The sequence below is a fragment of the Pezoporus occidentalis genome, unplaced genomic scaffold, assembly GCF_034315485.1.
Source record: "Pezoporus occidentalis ecotype Australia unplaced genomic scaffold, CSIRO_AGI_Poc_V1 ctg362, whole genome shotgun sequence".
Taxonomy (NCBI): Eukaryota; Metazoa; Chordata; class Aves; order Psittaciformes; family Psittacidae; genus Pezoporus; species Pezoporus occidentalis.
Genome location: NW_026915614.1, coordinates 225,123 through 241,315, shown reverse-complemented (window position 1 = coordinate 241,315; position 16,193 = coordinate 225,123). Strand labels below are relative to the sequence as shown.

The 16,193-nt window shown below is 54.6% G+C and overlaps 1 protein-coding gene across 16 annotated transcripts in view; it reads right to left on the bottom strand.

Annotated features, from left to right (window-relative positions):
* Nucleotides 1–1,464: 1,464 nt before the first annotated feature.
* The window catches only part of MACF1 (microtubule actin crosslinking factor 1), a 135,521-nt gene continuing 120,792 nt past the window's right edge, over nt 1,465–16,193 (bottom strand). For 10 of the 16 annotated variants that reach the window (XM_062630963.1, XM_062630968.1, XM_062630965.1 and 7 more), the window contains 16 exons: nt 15,907–16,066; nt 15,109–15,303; nt 14,455–14,583; nt 14,231–14,374; nt 13,954–14,142; nt 13,519–13,636; nt 12,901–13,064; nt 11,632–11,794; nt 10,942–11,096; nt 10,640–10,714; nt 9,971–9,988; nt 7,856–7,973; nt 6,916–7,127; nt 6,273–6,383; nt 4,405–4,528; nt 1,465–3,110 (listed from right to left, as the gene is read on the bottom strand). In XM_062630963.1, the coding sequence (XP_062486947.1) occupies nt 2,854–3,110; nt 4,405–4,528; nt 6,273–6,383; nt 6,916–7,127; nt 7,856–7,973; nt 9,971–9,988; nt 10,640–10,714; nt 10,942–11,096; nt 11,632–11,794; nt 12,901–13,064; nt 13,519–13,636; nt 13,954–14,142; nt 14,231–14,374; nt 14,455–14,583; nt 15,109–15,303; nt 15,907–16,066 (2,332 nt within the window). In that variant the 3' untranslated portion in view covers nt 1,465–2,853. The remainder of the gene's footprint in view (nt 3,111–4,404; nt 4,529–6,272; nt 6,384–6,915; nt 7,128–7,855; nt 7,974–9,970; nt 9,989–10,639; nt 10,715–10,941; nt 11,097–11,631; nt 11,795–12,900; nt 13,065–13,518; nt 13,637–13,953; nt 14,143–14,230; nt 14,375–14,454; nt 14,584–15,108; nt 15,304–15,906; nt 16,067–16,193) is intronic. The other 6 variants (XM_062630970.1, XM_062630960.1, XM_062630962.1 and 3 more) reach the window with 3 other exon arrangements.

Genomic DNA, 16,193 nt, shown 5'->3' with positions numbered 1-16,193 from the left:
CCGGCGGGGCGAGGGAAAGGGACGGTCCCTCCGGCGGCACCGCCCCGGACCCGGCTCCGGGACGCCCCGGCCCTCCCCGCCCGAGGCCCCGGGGAGCTGCGCTGGGCACGGAACCCGTGGGCAGCCACCCCTGAGGATGCTCAAACTCAGAGGCACCCAAACCCACGGGCACCCAACCAAACCCACGGGCACCCAACCAAACCCATGGGCACCCATCCCTAAGGATGCTCACCCCTGTGGGCACCCAGAGCAAACAGCACATACCCCTAGCGATGCTCACCCCTGTGGGCACCCAAACTCATGGGCACCCGTTCCTAAGGATGCTGATCCCTGTGGGCACCCAAACGCATGGGCACCCACCCCTAAGGATGCTCACCCCTGTGGGCACCCAGAGCAAACAGCACATACCCCTAGCGATGCTTGCCCCTGTGGGCACCCAAACCCATGAGGCACCCACCCCTAAGGATGCACACCCCTGTGGGCACCCAGAGCAAACAGCACATATCCCTAGCAATGCTTGCCCCTGTGGGCACCCAAACTCATGGGCACCCATCCCTAAGGATGCTCACCCCTGTGGGCACCCAGAGCAAACAGCACATATCCCTAGCAATGCTTGCCCCTGTGGGCACCCAAACTCATGGGCACCCATCCCTAAGGATGCTCACCCCTGTGGGCACCCAGAACAAACAGCACATATCCCTAGTGATGCTTGCTTCCGTGGGCACCCAAATTCATGGGCACCCATTCCTAAGGATGCTCACCCCTGTGGGCAGCCAAACCCATGGGCACTCACCCCTGTGGATGCTTGTTTCCATGGGCACCCAAAAATCATGGGCACCCATCCCTATATGGATGCTTACCCTAGTGGGCACCCAGACCCATGGGCAGCCACTCTCACTGACACACAAACCATCGGCATTGTTCCACACGGATGCTCAGCTCCATGGGCAATCAAACCCATGAGCACCCATACATATGAGCACCGATACCAACAGATGCCCACCCTCATAGGCACCCAAACCCATGGGCATCCACCATCACTGACACTCAAACCATGGTCATTCACCCCTATGGATACTCAAACTCACGGGCACACAAACCATGGGCACCCAACCACTGCATCCATCTTCAGACACCCCCTTCAGCAGCACCCATCCCAAAACAGGTCCTGACCCTTGCGCACCCACTTCCAGAGACACCGACCTCACCAAGCTCCCACCACACCACACACGCACCTCACCAGACACTCTCATTGGCAAACACCCACTCCAACAAGCACCCTCCATCCCCAGTGTGCACCCACACCAGCAAGCACTCACCCACCTGGGCCTTTGAATTTTGGGCTTCCTGGCTCTGTCCTGCAAGGAAACCCTCGTGCAGGCCCCCACGGTGGGCTCAGCCATCGCGTCCCTGCAAGGGATGAGCAGCTCCAGCTCTCACACTCACAAATCCAACACTGTGGAATAAAGTAGGAGGCAAGATCGTTTATTACCGCAAGCAATTTTAATACAAAAATGTGTCTGGTTTTTAAACAATTCATTGGTAGAGCTTCAGTTTTGCCTCAATTTAAACCAATTGAGAGAATCACACAGCAACACGGTCGGAGCCGGAGAGGAACAGTGGTTAATAAATAGAGGAGCTCGGAGAGCCCCTGCCCCGGCCCGTCTCCTGGTCACTTGGTCAGTTGGATTGGATTACAAAGAAAAAGGAGCATACAAAAGCGAGACAGGGCTCATAGCAAGTGTGCTGGTGAGACTCGTTTCAAGGACAAGCAACTGTGCGTGTAAGTCCAGATTTCTCCTAGGAGCAGAGGTCGCATCCATCTCAGCCTGGTTGGAAGTGGAATGACCGGTTCAATAATAAATAGGAAAAACAAGAACAACCCCCAAAGAGATGCAGGTAAAACAGTGAACACCGTGGGTCAGCCCCATGGAACCAGGAGAACCCTCTCACGTGTAGGACCCGCCACCGCGCAGGGATGCGTCTGAGCGGTCCAGACCCACAGCCCTACCCCGTGCTCTTCACTGGGCAGCTCCAGCGTGAATCCCTCCCCAAACCCCCCCCATTTACTCCTTTGCTCTTTACAAGCGAAGCAGCCGGGACTGTGTTCTGAGGCTGCCGCATGTGCAAACTGTGTCAGGTCAAACCCCGCTTCCTTCAGCTAAAACCACCTCAGCTGTAAAAGAGAATGGAAACAGAAGCCCCCCGTCCCCTCACCTCACGTGTCTGCGGTTGAGGTATCTGTGAGTTACAAAAAAGAGAGTTCCTTGGACACTGCAGGATTCAGGTCTTTGCTTTTAAATATAATTTACCTTGCTGAGACAGCAAGTTAGGTTTATAAAGATGCATTTAGGAAACAATCCTAAAAGATAAAGCAGGTTCGCACCCTGCACCGCGCAGAAATCCTATTTATAGGCTCGGTTTTCTTTACACTTTCACATCTTGACCTTTGTTTTGCTTCCTTTTTTTTTTTTTTTCCATTTTTTTTTCTTTTTCTTTTCCTTTTTTTCCCCCTCCCCTCCCCCCTCTTTCTCTCCCACATTTCAGGTTTTCAGCCCCCCCCCCCCCCACCAGGGAGCGCCGAGAGGCAAGTTTTTATCTACATAAATATTCACATGAAAATAGTAACTTACAAAAAAAAAAAAAGGAAAAAAAAACCCAAAAAACCAACAAAAAAAAAACACCCCCCCCCAAAATAAGGCAGCTTCATAACACAACTTTCTTTTACACTTTTAACAATATAGTTTCTCCCATTTAGAATAAATATACATCCAATGTACGGAGCAGGGTTAAAAACTGGACACGGGTCGGGTTTTCTCTCTGCCTGTGCCCCGGCAGGGCTGCGGTACAGTATTATCTCTTGGGGCCCGGCGTTTTCGGGGTGGCAGTGGTGCTTTTCTTGGACATGGTGGGGATTTTGGAGGGCTTGGCGGCGGCGCGGCGCGATCCGCCCTGCCCGCCGGCCGCGCTGCTCTCCGAGGTGTCCGAGCACGCCGACTGCGTCTCCAGCACGTCCAAGTCGGAGGCGTCGCTCCCGCGCCGGCTGCTGGCCCGGCTCCCAGTGCGGCTCCCGGCACGGCTGGTGGGGCGGCTCGCTGTCCTCTTGGGGTCTGCAAGGGCACAGCCGTGAGGAGGAGTCGTCCCCATCCCCGTCCCCATCCCCATCGCATCCCCATCCCATCCCCGTCCCCATCCCCATCCCATCCCCGTCCCCATCCCACCCAGCACCCCTGAAACACCGGGTTCAACATCAGCACTGATTCATTCCCAAGATTTAAGGGAGCAGCTGTCAAACTGCTGCAGCACAGAACCATGGAACGGTTTGGGTTGGAAAGGATCTCGTCCAGTTCCAACCCCCGTCCGCTGGAGCAGGTTGCTGCCAGCCCCAGCTAACCTGGCCTTGAACACTGCCAGGGATGAAGCATTTATCACTTCTCTGGGCACCCTGTGCCAGCACCTCAGCACCCTCACAGCAGAGAACTTCTGCCTTGTCTCCAGCCTGAACTTCCCCTGTTTCTGAACCCATCACCCCTTGTCCTATCCCTACAGTCCCTGATGAAGAGCCCCTCCCCAGCATCCTTGTAGCCCCCTTCAGACACTGGAAGCTGCTCTGAGGTCTCCACGCAGCTTCTCTTCTCCAGGCTGAACAGCCCCAACTTTCTCAGCCTGTCTTCATACAGGAGGTGCTCCAGAGCCCTTGAGCATCCTCGTGGCCTCCTCTGGCCTTGCTCCAACAGCTCTTATGTTGAGGACACCAGAACATCTGTGCAATGTGTTTGGTTTTGATCCTTGCTGTACAATGATGCCAATGGGCTGGAGAGGGTCTAGAGAAGGGTTACAAGGATGGTCCAAGGGCTGGAAAGCCATGTAGGAAAGGCTGAGAGAGCTGGGTCTGTTCAGCCTGGAGAAGAGAGACTCAGGGGAGAGCCCATCACCATGTTCCAGGATTTAAAGGGTGGCTACAAAGAGGACAGAGACTCCCTTTTGACAACGGGTTCCATGAGAACGATACAGGGAGATGGACAAGTTACTGGGGAGATTCTGGTTGGACACAAGAGGAAAACTTTTCCCATTGAGAACAACCAGCCTCTGGAATAATCTCCCCATGGGCATGGTGACATCCCAACACTGGGCACTATTAAGGTTCAGCTGGGGAGGGTGCTGGAAATGTAGTCTAGGTCATGCTGCGCCTAGAAAGGTTGGACCAGATGATCCTTGAGGTCCCTTCCGACCTGGGATTCTAGGATCCTATGATCTCCTCTCCCAGGCAGGGACACAGTGGTGGGCATCAGCCTCCCCAGCTCACTGCCGGCTCCCTAAACGTGAAATATCTTCTCTGCCAATCCTAGCAAGCACATAGGAACAGCAGCAGCAGGAGCTCTGCAGCCTTTGCACCCAACTTACCTGCCCAACTGGTTTTGGCACCTGCGGAGATGGGTGAGGAGCTGTTACTGGTGTCCCCAGCCAGGGAGGTGCGGCTGGAGTGGAAGGTGGGTCGCTTCAGCTTGCTGCCCGCAGAGGGGGTCACCTTGGGAGGCAGCACACACACAACATCTCTTAGATGGCACTTGGGCCATGGGCACGGCCGAGGGCAGCACCTCGGCAAGAAGAACTCAACACTTAATGAACACCCATCTTAATGGTCAAGGAGAACACGAGCTCTCGTTTCAGCAGTACTTAGTGCAAAGGAGAAAAGCCTGGATCCTGAAAATTTGGAGCTGCAGGCTAAGGCACAGCTTTTTGTTGGAAAAATAACAAAAGCAAAGCTGCAATCCACCCGGGGGAGGACGGCATCATCTGGGCTCAAAAGCTCCACAAAGAGAATGTGAAATCTTGCAAAAATGGGTATTTTAGCACCTAAGCAGCTCAAGAGTGTTTAGAAAGGTCAAATGTAAGGCAGTGTCTTAAGAAACACATCCCATTGCAGAGATGCTGCATGATGCTGCAAGGTGGAAGGATGCTGCCCCAGTGCCCTGGGCAGGTCTGTGCACCCTCCAAGGGCAGACAACTCTGGTGAGGCACCAACAATGGACAAGGGACACAAACCACAGCGGATCCACTTCGGCCACATCCTGAAACGGTGCTTTTTTTTCCCTGACCTTTAAGATGTTGCAAACGCAGGTGGGAAAGCAGCAAACAGGCAGCTCTGCTCCCGCTGCTGCGGAAGGAAGCAAAGGGGAAGGTGCCGGCAGGACAAGGGCACCTGGGTCTGGCTGGAAAGGGCAGCTCCAGTTTCTCTACACCAAGCAAAGCTCCAGGTTTGGGGCAGTGCCACAGGGAAGCGGCTGCCTGCGGTGTCCCGGGGCTTGGAGCAGCACCTTGCTCCAGCCCAGGGGCATTCCTGGATAGATGTACATAAATAGCAGAGGGCATTTCCCAATGAGCCTAAAGCACAGCTGGAGAGCTTCCCCTTCATCCCCTGTGATTTCTGGGCAACCTGGAAACCTTGAAATGCCATGAAACTGGAGCTGCAGCAGGTGGTGGGAGAGGGGCAGCTGCAGTGAGCTCCCTGCGGATTAAAACCCATTAACACGTGATTTCACCGGTACCATTATCATCACCAGAGACTCCAATTCTCATCCTGGATCCTAGCTTACAACAGGCAGCAAGCAGGCAATGTAGGGAAATCAGGGATGTGCCTGACTGATGATTTCAAAGGATTCCTTTTCCTGCGTGAAAGCACCGCGGAGCGAGGCGCAGTCATCACCGCTCGGTGAATCCCTGGGAGCAAGCCCGGTGTTCCTCACCCCCGAAACACAAGGCCAGGGGAAGGAGCCCAAAGCCTCAAACCGAATTCCTCCTCCTGGGAGCACAGCATACGTGTGCTTCAACACGGTGCCGAACACAAGCACTGGGTAAGCACGCAGCAGCGTGGCGCTGGGCATGCGCTGTGGCTGGTTCTCAGGTCTCAACTCGGCCGCTGCATTTCAGCTGTTGGAAGCCGAACCCTTTGGCTTTCTGATTGCCCTGCTACAATCATAATGCTTAAAAGCATTAATAATGATGAATTTTCAAAGCACAAGGGGATCAATGTGCCTCTCGTGGCTCGAAAGCCTGTAAGTGGGAATCACCAACCGCTGTGCTTTATCCTAAGGGTGACGTTGGATTTGATCCGAGTTAGAAACCCATGAGAACTGTTCACAGTCCGCGCGGTAGCGGTGCCAACAAGCGCTGCTCTACCACAAGGAAAGCATTAAAACAGGCAGGGGAGCAGGGGTTCTCCATGGGAGCAGCACGCCGGCCTGTCCTGGGGGCTGCAGACCATACTCTACCTCGGCACTTGGGAGCTGGAAGTCGGAATAATCGAATCCCCTCAGAGGGGTGCTCGCTTTACTGTTTATCAACCAGGGTTTGTCATAACATCGAGAGAAGTGATGTGGAGTCTGTGAAATGGAAAATCCAAGGAGAGGGGGGAGAGGCGGGGATGAGTGGAAGGGAAAAAAATAAAGGAATGGAGAAGTACCTGGAATGGGGGAAAACAGCACTAAAATGAAATGAGAACCAAACGGGAATACATAAATTAAAGGGGAAAAACCCAAAGAGATGATGAAATACAGCATGCATGGGTGGATGATGTGGTGGGAACAGAGAGACCACGGGTGATGGCTTCTTCCTGCTTGCCAGCCAAGCACCATGGCTGTAGCTCAGCCCTGGGGACCAGGAGCCTTCAGCTGCACAGTGATGCCGGGGACCATCCTGCAGAGCCAAGAGCGCCCAGCTTGGGCTGAGAACCTGTCCTGCACCATCCCACCCTCCATCCTGCTGCAGACACCATGAACATCTTCTAGAAACCACAGTAACCACCGAGCCCCCAGGCCCCAACCTTCCTCTTCCTCCTCCATGCAGCTCCTCACGCTGCTGGGTTTGAAGGTTTCTAGAGGAGAGGGAAGAGGAAGGCTTCACATGTGGACCCACCTTGGCTCCGCTGGCCGGGGTGGCGGGAGAGGATGGCATGGAAGCACAGCTGTGGTTGCTCTGGCTGGCACTGGAACTGGATCGTGTCGGGGAGGCGGCTCGGGAGGATGGTTTTGACCTTCGGCCTCGCGATCGGAACGGCGTCATTCCCTGGGAGGCCCCCTCCGGCAAGATGAACTTCTCTCGGAGTTCGAGGTTGGTCCGTCCTCGTGCTGCCAGGGGACAAAGGGGAGGAGACCTCAGGGTTTGTAAGGCACCAGAAGAAGACCCGGTACCATCGGCAGCTCTTGCTGCTTTATTTAGGGTGCACGGTCCTGTACAGCTCAGGGTTTCCACGTTAGCTCCCTATGCCACTGCTCTAAAGGGATGACAGATGAGCTGAGAAAACCTGTAGTAGGAATAGGTCAGAGAGAAACCAAGTAGTTCAAGGTCACAGGAGAAATCTCTGCTTATTCACTAGGACGAGCATGGACCATCTGTACGCTGTGGCCACAGCCCACTGCCTCAGTACCATGGGTTCACCGATTCTGGGCTCGAGCATCTTCTCCCCAGAGTGCCTCAGACCAGGATTTTACCATCTCCTGGCTTTGAACCTTCTGAATTCTTTCAGGTCACCTCTATGAAGCTCAGTCCATCACTCAGAGTCACACGGACACACACTGACTGCTCCTAAGCACACAGTGCGGCAACACTCACTGGGGTCTTAAAACAAGAACCACATCCCTTCCCTTTCCTCTTCCCAAGACCCCTGGGCAGATACTGTCGCAGTTATCACCAAACCTTTTTGCTTTTACGTTCCGTGGATGTGTTTTCTCCATCTCCTCCTGTTATTTGGATACCCCAGACCCGCTCTGGCACCGTCCATTCAGTCACAGCAGACAAGCCCTCAAACTACCGAGCGAGAAGACACTGGTGCTGTAAACCCCAGGAGCTGCCTTACCTCTGCAAGGATCATTCTTGACGAGGAATTCATCCAGGGCCATCCATCCTCCCCCGACGCGGACCATGACCGTGCTCCGCAGGATACGGACCAGCCGCAGCTGCTGGGAATCGCCGAACTGTGGAGCCAAGGAAGAGTTCAGACAAGGGGGACACGAGAGGGGAGACCCGGCCCCTTCCCACCGCGGGCTGCTCCACATCCTGGGAATGATCTACTGAGGAATTTCAGGTTTCTCCAGACAGGTTCTTCTGGAGGAAGCGCAGGTTAGCACTGGATTACAGCAGCTCTGCTGCTGCATGGTTTTAAGGTGATGCAACTCACCGAATCCTTTAGTTTTAAAGCTGGAAAGGGATTTTTTTTAGAGGAGCGAATGAGGTTTTGGAATTTGGTCTCTGGATGGGATTTTTCCAGCCAGAATTGTAGTTTCTTTTGACTGTGAAGGAAACAAGAGGCTGGCAACGCAATGCCCCTCTCCTGGTGCAGCCCACGTGGAACAGAGCCGGCAGATCCAGCTCACGGATGCCAGCGCATCAGTGAGGCAAAGCAGTGCTGCACCGCTCAGCCAGGAACCTCTTCTCATCAAGTCTGAAGCCCAGGGATTTCACTGAGCCTCAGACTTGACCCCAGCAGCCAGAAAGCCCCCGCCGCAGAGATCACCCCGTGAGGATGTCCTGGTGAGTGCGGAGTGATGGGAATCCAGGCAGGAATCCCGCAGCAATGTCGATTAGTGACTGCAATGTTCATTAGTGATTTTAAACACCTGCAATCTCAAACGAGCGCACCCTCAATTAGAAGCATGTGCCTGTTTTACAAAGCTCCCCTGAATCTCCTGGACAGCCAAGCCCAGGCTCCCGGTTGCCCTTGGCACCAGAGCCGATGTGGGACACCGGGAGCCTGGCTCGGATGCGGCAGCTCTGCAGCCAGGTCTACAGCGCATCTGCTGTGATGAGATGGGGGAATCCTTAGAAATCAAGAACCACCTTCAGGATGATTAAAACCAAGAAAGAAACAGCAGCAACATTGCCCCTGGGTGGATAAGAACGGAAAACCCAGGAGACTGAATGAAAACAGAGAGTGCAAAGCCACTGGGGTGGGTCAGAGGGGCAGGAGGGAACAGCATCTCCTCCCACAGGGACATGGGACTCTGGACCTGGGTGTCCCTGCTCCAGGGTCCTACCAAAACAGGCTCATGGTGAAAGAGCTGTCACAGCCATGCTTGGCAGAGCCGCAGTGCCCCGGGTATGAGGAGGGCAGGGAGCTGCCTTCCCACTCTCTGGGCTCTGTGTAAGGTGTCCAAGAGCTTGTTCTGCACCAGGGACAAGTCAATTCCCATTTCCTCTGCCACATTGACCTTATTCTTCAGTTGCTGTTGAAAAGGTTTCTATAAATCACTGCCTAAATGATAGCCAGAGCTCCCTCGGATCCAGCCAAGTTTGTTTCTTTTTGGACATGCTTTTGGTAGGGCACCATCATCCTACGTGAAAAATATGTGCCACTCGAATAGGAGAGCACGCTATTGGCACGTGATGCTCCAGTCCCATTAAAGAAAGGGCTCTGCCCCCTGAACCAGCCAGCACTCACGCTGCCCCGCTCGCCACAGCTCATGACATGATGGGGATACATGCAGGTTTTGTGAGCCTTGCTCCAGTTAGGAGTTACTCAGGAGGTGTAGGGGGATGAGGGTTTAGTTATCATTACCTACAGGACTAAAAGGGAGGACTCAGTGCTCTCATTCCATGGTGACTGGGATCCAAACCCACCCAGAGCCTGGTACAGACCTCATGCAGGTAGGTGCTCCCCACTCAGGGTGCTGTGATTTGCCACTGCTTCCCATCAGCACCCCCAATGTATATGAGGAAGGAGCCACGGTGAGGAAATCTCTCTCCATTTTTGTCAAATCCTGCTGTTCCCATTGAATTTCCCCCGTTTTTTTTCTGCCCAGAGCACTCTGTTTTCCAGGTGGCCCTCCCAGCCCAGGCACTCCCCTGTACCAGGCTCTGCTGAGCAGCGCTCACAGATCACATCCTCCCACAGCGACAAAGGACAGGACACACAGAGCTACGTTTGTTAACAGAACTCAGGAGGTGAGAGGCAGCATCACAAGGCAAACTGTACCTGATTGCCGAGGAAGAACTACGGAGGGAGGGGAGATGGTGGGGTGGGAGGAAAAATGAGAGGGAAAGGAGGGGAAAGAAAAACAAGAAAAACATTTAATGGGATTAACAGTGCAATAACCATGAGAACTGTTAACTGCAGGTAGTTAGAGATCCATGGGGTTTATGATACTTGGGTGGGAGCTCAGGGAGCCTGGTGCAGGCAGGGGGTGAGCGCTGCGGCTCCGCTCCTCCCGGCCGGAGCATCGGCCCCGCCGCCAGGAAGAGGGCAGGACCCAGCTTGCCAGCTCTGTCACCGGTTCACCTCGGTGAAGGATCCCAAAGGTAAACAGCGAGCTGGGTACAAAGAGATTCTTTAAGGAAATTATCCTCCCTTGGTGGGGAGCAAGCTAAGAAAAACACGGCGGAAGGCACACTCATCCACACGGAACACTTCAAGGGCGGCTGCGGGCGCGCTGAATGCAGCGTTTCACAGGGACGGCTGCCCCAGAACAGGGACACTTTTATGCTCTCCCGGTTCAGGGAACGCCCTGGGGCCGAGGACGGCGCTAGGCAAACATGGCCCAGCCACCTCTGTTGGGAGCTGGAGGACGAGGTGCCCGGCACCCCGCTGGTGATGCCCCTGCCCCGGCTGGGAATGGGGAGCAGGATTCAGCCCCCTCTGCCTTACCCGGTATTTGTTCTCGCCGATCTGCTCCACTTGAAATCTCTTGGCACACTTGCACTGGGCCACTTGCCTGGTGACCTGCCATCACCAACAGAGAGACGTGAGGGACCGGGATTTGGGGAGTCTCGTGGCTAAAACACAGACCTAAGCAGCCTTTCCTTCAAAACCACGGTGGGTTCTGTCAGAACCAGCTGATTATTTTGGCTCAGCACCTCCATGATCCTTTTTTCCCCACTCCCTTTTGTCTTCTCCACAGCCTGAACTACCCCTACAGCCCTGAGGACCCATCTCTTCTGGTGCTTTACCTCATCTTCAATCTTGTCGGCATCAGTGGTGGGGCGGTAGGCATCCTTGTTGGGATGGAGAGCAGCCACAAACTCATAGTAATCGATGTAGCCATCTCCATCACGGTCAAAGATATCAGCCACCGCTGTCATCTCCAGCTTCGTCGTGGGGAATTCTGGAAGGAGAGGGAAATGAGCAACCGACACAGGAACCTCACTCATCACAATTGAAGATGTGAGAGCATGGTCAGCATAGAATCACGAATGGTTTGTGTTGGAAGAGACCTTAAAGCTCCTCCAGTTCCAATCCCTGCCACGGGCAGGGACCCCTTCCACCAGAGCAGCTTGCTCCAAGCCCCTGTGTCCAACCTGGCCTTGAGCACTGCCAGGGATGGGGCAGCCACAGCTTCTCTGGGCACCCTGTGCCAGCGCCTCAGCACCCTCACAGGGAAGAGCTTCTGCCTAAGCGCTCATCTCAGTCTCCCCTCGGGCAGGTTAAAGCCATTCCCCTTGGCCTGTCCCTACAGGCCCTTGCCCAAAGCCCCTCTCCAGGTTTCTCCTTGCCCCTTTAGGCACTGGAGCTGCTCTGAGGTCTCCCCATAGCCTTCTCTTCTCCAGGCTGAACCCAGTTTCTTCAGCATCTCAGTCCTCAAGCAGGGCCAACTTCGTCACATGGAGGTGGCCATTTCCGAGCTCATTTCAGGCACTTACTGGAGGCCAGGATTCCATCGATGAACTCCTGCCGGGTGATCTTCCCATCCTGATCCTTGTCGATGCGCCGGAAGAAGTCCATGACGCGGGATTTCTTGTGGTTCATCCAGCGCATGTACTTCTTCCGCCAGACGTCGAAGTCGAAGTTTGCAAACTCCTTCAACTGGAAGCAAACCCATGGGAGTCAGGGGGAAAATCCCTGAGGGAGCAGCACCCCCGGCTCGACAGCACCCTCAAACACCAGCCTCCAGCTGAGCCTGTGCCGAGCTCCTGGTGCGAAAGCAACCTCCCACCCTCCTGGAAGGCTCATCTGGGTTTATCCACATGAGGGGACCACTCAAATTGACTTTCCAGACAGAAGGACACACAGCGTAGCCAACAGCCACCACGTGGACCACGCACCATGGACCCATGGACATGGGATGCAGCATCCCCCACGCTGGTATACGTACACATAGGCAGAGGTATCAGCTACTTGCACACAGACACACACACACACACCCCGTCTTTGCTTGGGAAGCTGGGGATGATGCCCTGGAAGAATACTCATTGTTGGCATCATTTTGGGCACGTTGCTCCCTTTTCCCTTTCCCTCTAAGCAGCAAAGAAGGGATCTCTTGCTCATCTTCCAGGTAAGACAGTGGCTGGGGCACAGCTCAGCTCTACAAACCCTGTGGCTCTGCCACTGGCCTCAGCTGAGCCACTCAGCCTCCAGTTTAAACCAACACCCTTTTTATCCCCCCCACCCCACCGAAAGGGCTCCCATGACCCACCCCCCAGCTCAAGCAGTTCACAACAAGGTAATGCCATCGTTTTTGAGCATTTTCTTTTTCCTCTCAACATTCTTGGGAGTTCAAAGCAACAAAGAAAAAACATTAATACGCATGAACTGAACTGACCTACAGCAAAAGCAACAGAAAACAAAAACACTCACTTCTGGGCATAGCTGCTTTGTTAAGCATAAATAAAAACAAAAATGACATTAGATGTTTGGAAAAGATAGAGACAGTAATTGTTAAACTAAGCACTAGGAGTACAGGCCTGGCTGTCGTTACGGATACCGACTGCAGGGGTATGAAGCAGTTCATTAATAGGCAGTTCATTACAGAAGGTAGCTTTCAGCCTTGATACTGTAGGCATACCATCAGCCAGGCAGCAGAAGCTGCCTGCAAGAGTGGGCAACTCAAGAGGCAGCACTAATGTGAAATGCTTCACAGCAACCCACAGCACTGCTCCCTTCCCCATCCCCGAGCAGCCGGGGGCTGTTACCTCCTCCAGCCTGTCCAGGGCATCGTTGAGCTTGCGTTGCCGCTCCAGCGCCAGCAGCCAGACCTGCTGCCAGCGGGCCGAGAGCTGGTTTATCCGGGGGTTCTTTGTTTCCGACTGGGAGATAATGGGCATGCTGGGGGGGGCGGCCTGACTCAAGGATTTTCCTGGAAGAAAAGGGAGAAAAGGAATTGTTTGAGGTGGTGGCGATGGGTTTCAGCCAGTCTGAGCGGTCCCTGCTGGCTGCTCTCCAAAGGGATGCAGTGTCCCCGAGTAGGAGGACATGGTGATGGATGGCTCTACACCCAACCTCCCCAGCGCTCCCGCTGCACTTGGGAATTCACATTGGACTCCGGCTTCAAGAAACAACACCAAGAAAGACCCAAAACCTCATCTCAAAGCAACCGCAGAGAAAGGGAAGAGCAGCGACAGCACGAGCTCCACACGCCCCAGCACAGGGGTTTTGGCAAGTGCCACCTGGATTTTCCCCTCCTAACAAGTCTCAACCACCTTCCTGGTGCCTGTCAAGGCAGGATGCCTCATTAATTGATAATCAAAGTTAATTAGTTCCCTATGCATTTAATTTCCTCCCATCATCACACGGATCAAGCAGGCACATACTGTTGCTGCGGGACTTCTCAATGAAAGGCCCGTGGGGGGGCTCAGTAGCTTTCCTCTTGTACGTCTTCGTCACCCGGTCCACGTCCGGCTGTTTCCGTGTCATCTCCTCCATAAAGGACTGTGGAAATACAGAAGGGACAAGAAAACCTTTGCAGTTTCGAGACGGTTTTGGTCTCCTCTTGCTCCAGGTCCTTGCTGGGACATGGCAAGACCATAGAGGAGAGGCCACAAGCTATTGCACAGCGCTGGCTTGGATCGGCAAATGCTGGAGCTCATCCCCTGGGCTGGCTTTGCTCTCAGGTGACAGCTCTGATTGGGTCACCTCGTGTTTTAATAGGGACTTCCAAGAGAGGTCAATGCCTCTCCCATGGAGGGGCAAGAAACCCGCTTCCTGCCCCAATCCCAAGTGCCCCCCGTGTTGGGGACTGGGCTCACCTGGTGTTCGGAGATGAGGGCTTTGACCTGGTCAATATTTTGTGGCATGGGCTCCTGGTCCCGCTGGATCAGAGTCGTCTCAGCCCACTGGATCCAAGCCAGGAGCTCTTCCAGAAGCTCTGCATTCGCCACCAGCTCCGAAAGTGCAGACTCCAGCCTCTGCTGGTGCTGCTTTGCCCATGTGAGAACCTGTTGGGAGCACAGGGATGAGCATCAGCCCGGCTCTGGGCAGGAACCCCCGCAGCCATCCCTCCCCAACGACACCTGGTGCACTCACCTCCTCGAACCTGGCTCGGATGATGGTGATCCAGTGTTTGATGGTGGTGATGCAGTCGGGATGGCAGGCGGCCAGGATGACCTCCCCCATGCCCACGGCCGCATTCACGTCCGCTCGCTTCTCCTCCACCTTCTTCATGAACTCCTGAAAGGCCCAAGTCAAGGATTTAGCAACATCCTCTCCCAGCAGCCTTGCTCAGGTTGAGTTCCAGAGCTCCCCAGTACCTTGTGCGTGTCGATGAGGGACTGCAGCGCCTCGGCATCATCGGGAAGCGCTCCTCGGAAGCGCAGGGATTGCTCTGCCTCCGAGAGCCACTCCAGCAGCATGTGCACGGCCGTCCTGAACTCCTCTGCCTGCAGCGACAAAAGCAAAGGCATCAGGTCTCCTCCTCCTGCAACACTGCTCGAACCCCTGCTGGGAGCTGGGGAGACAAAAGGGCTGAGAGGGACTTGGGAAACAAATTAAAAGAGGGGAAAGAAGTCCTATTTGTTGGCCTGGGTTTGTGCAGCACCAGCAGATGGGTCCTGCAGTGGCTGAAGACCCCCTTTTAGCTCCAATCCAGGTCTCTTTCTTGCACTGGACATCAGCAAACCCCAGCCTGGACAGTCTGATCACAGCTCTAATCCTGCTGTGCACATCAGTGAGATCTGTTTGTTCTCCCTTCTCAGATCAGCCTTTATTGGCTCTTCTTTGGGGTAAAGAATAAGTAAATAACTGACAGCCACTGGCTGCTCTGCAGCAATCCCTGGTAACTGCTGCAGGGCTGGGCTGCCCTGCTCAGCCAGATCAGGCACGGGGCAAAACCTCTTCGCTGAGGCTCAAAGCTGGAGCCCAGCAAAGCTCTTTGAGCCCGTTCCCAGCCATAGCCTTCTGCTCACCTGCTTCAAGGCCTGCTCCAGGCGGGTTTGCTTGGACACGGACAGCTTGCAGACCGTGTCCCAGCGGTTGCTCAGCTCCTGCAGCTGCACCTTCACCCAGGTCGTGTCGTCGCGGCTGTTCTCAATGAGCTCCCGGCCGGAGCGCTTCAGAACCTGCACCGTGCCCGTGCGCTTCCCCAGCTCCTTCTGGAAGACCTGCAGGGACAGAGCGCAGAAGCTGAGCAGGGCTGGTCGGTCCCAGTGGGGTGTTTCATATGGAAGGAGTGAATGAAATGAGTTTGGAACACGGTTCTGCGCCCACATCAGGGATCCAACCCAACCTGGTGTGATGGGAGGGCAGGCAGAAAGCCAGGCAGAACAGGCAGCTCCTGAGCATATTTTGGTGTAGGTACAACAACTTGACACCCTGGTAGAAGCAGTTGTGACCTGGAGCAGACAAGTTCCAGGCCCTGCAACACAGCGGCTGTGCAGGGAATTCAATGTACAAGCTGATCCAAACCCAGTCTCCGAGATGTGCTGGAGAGAATGGCCAAGGCCAAAGTTTATCCAGGACTATAAATCCAGCCACCTTTCCAAACTAAACCTTCAACAGATCTGACTAGCAGCACCTCAGAAGAATGGAGCCCCAGCTCCTGTATCCTTCCCAGTAATGCAAAAGCTTCTTCCCACTTGTTTTGCCCTCCTTGTCCACTGCAGCAAAGCAAGGCAGCTCTGCAGCAAAGCTTCTCTCTTCTTTGGCTCTTGGGGAAGACAAACCCATCTTGTGTCTCAGAGCAGAGCTGGAAACAACACTCTCACCTTGTGAGCATCCATCAGGTTCATGACCAGATCCAGGTCGCCGTGGACAGGTTGGTCTTCAGCTAACTGGGGTTCCACCTTGTAGAGCCAGTCCACCAAGGCCTGCAGAGCATCCATGAACTGGCCAGAGAACAAGAGGGCTTCCTCCAGCTTGTGCTGCCTGAAAAGCAACATCCCCATGAACTTCCACGAGCAAAGTCACCTCCTTCTGTCACGTTCCAGTGGCCTCCTCCAGCCACCCCGGGAGATGTGCCTGGTCAGTGTGTTTGGCCATTGCCATGGCCCAA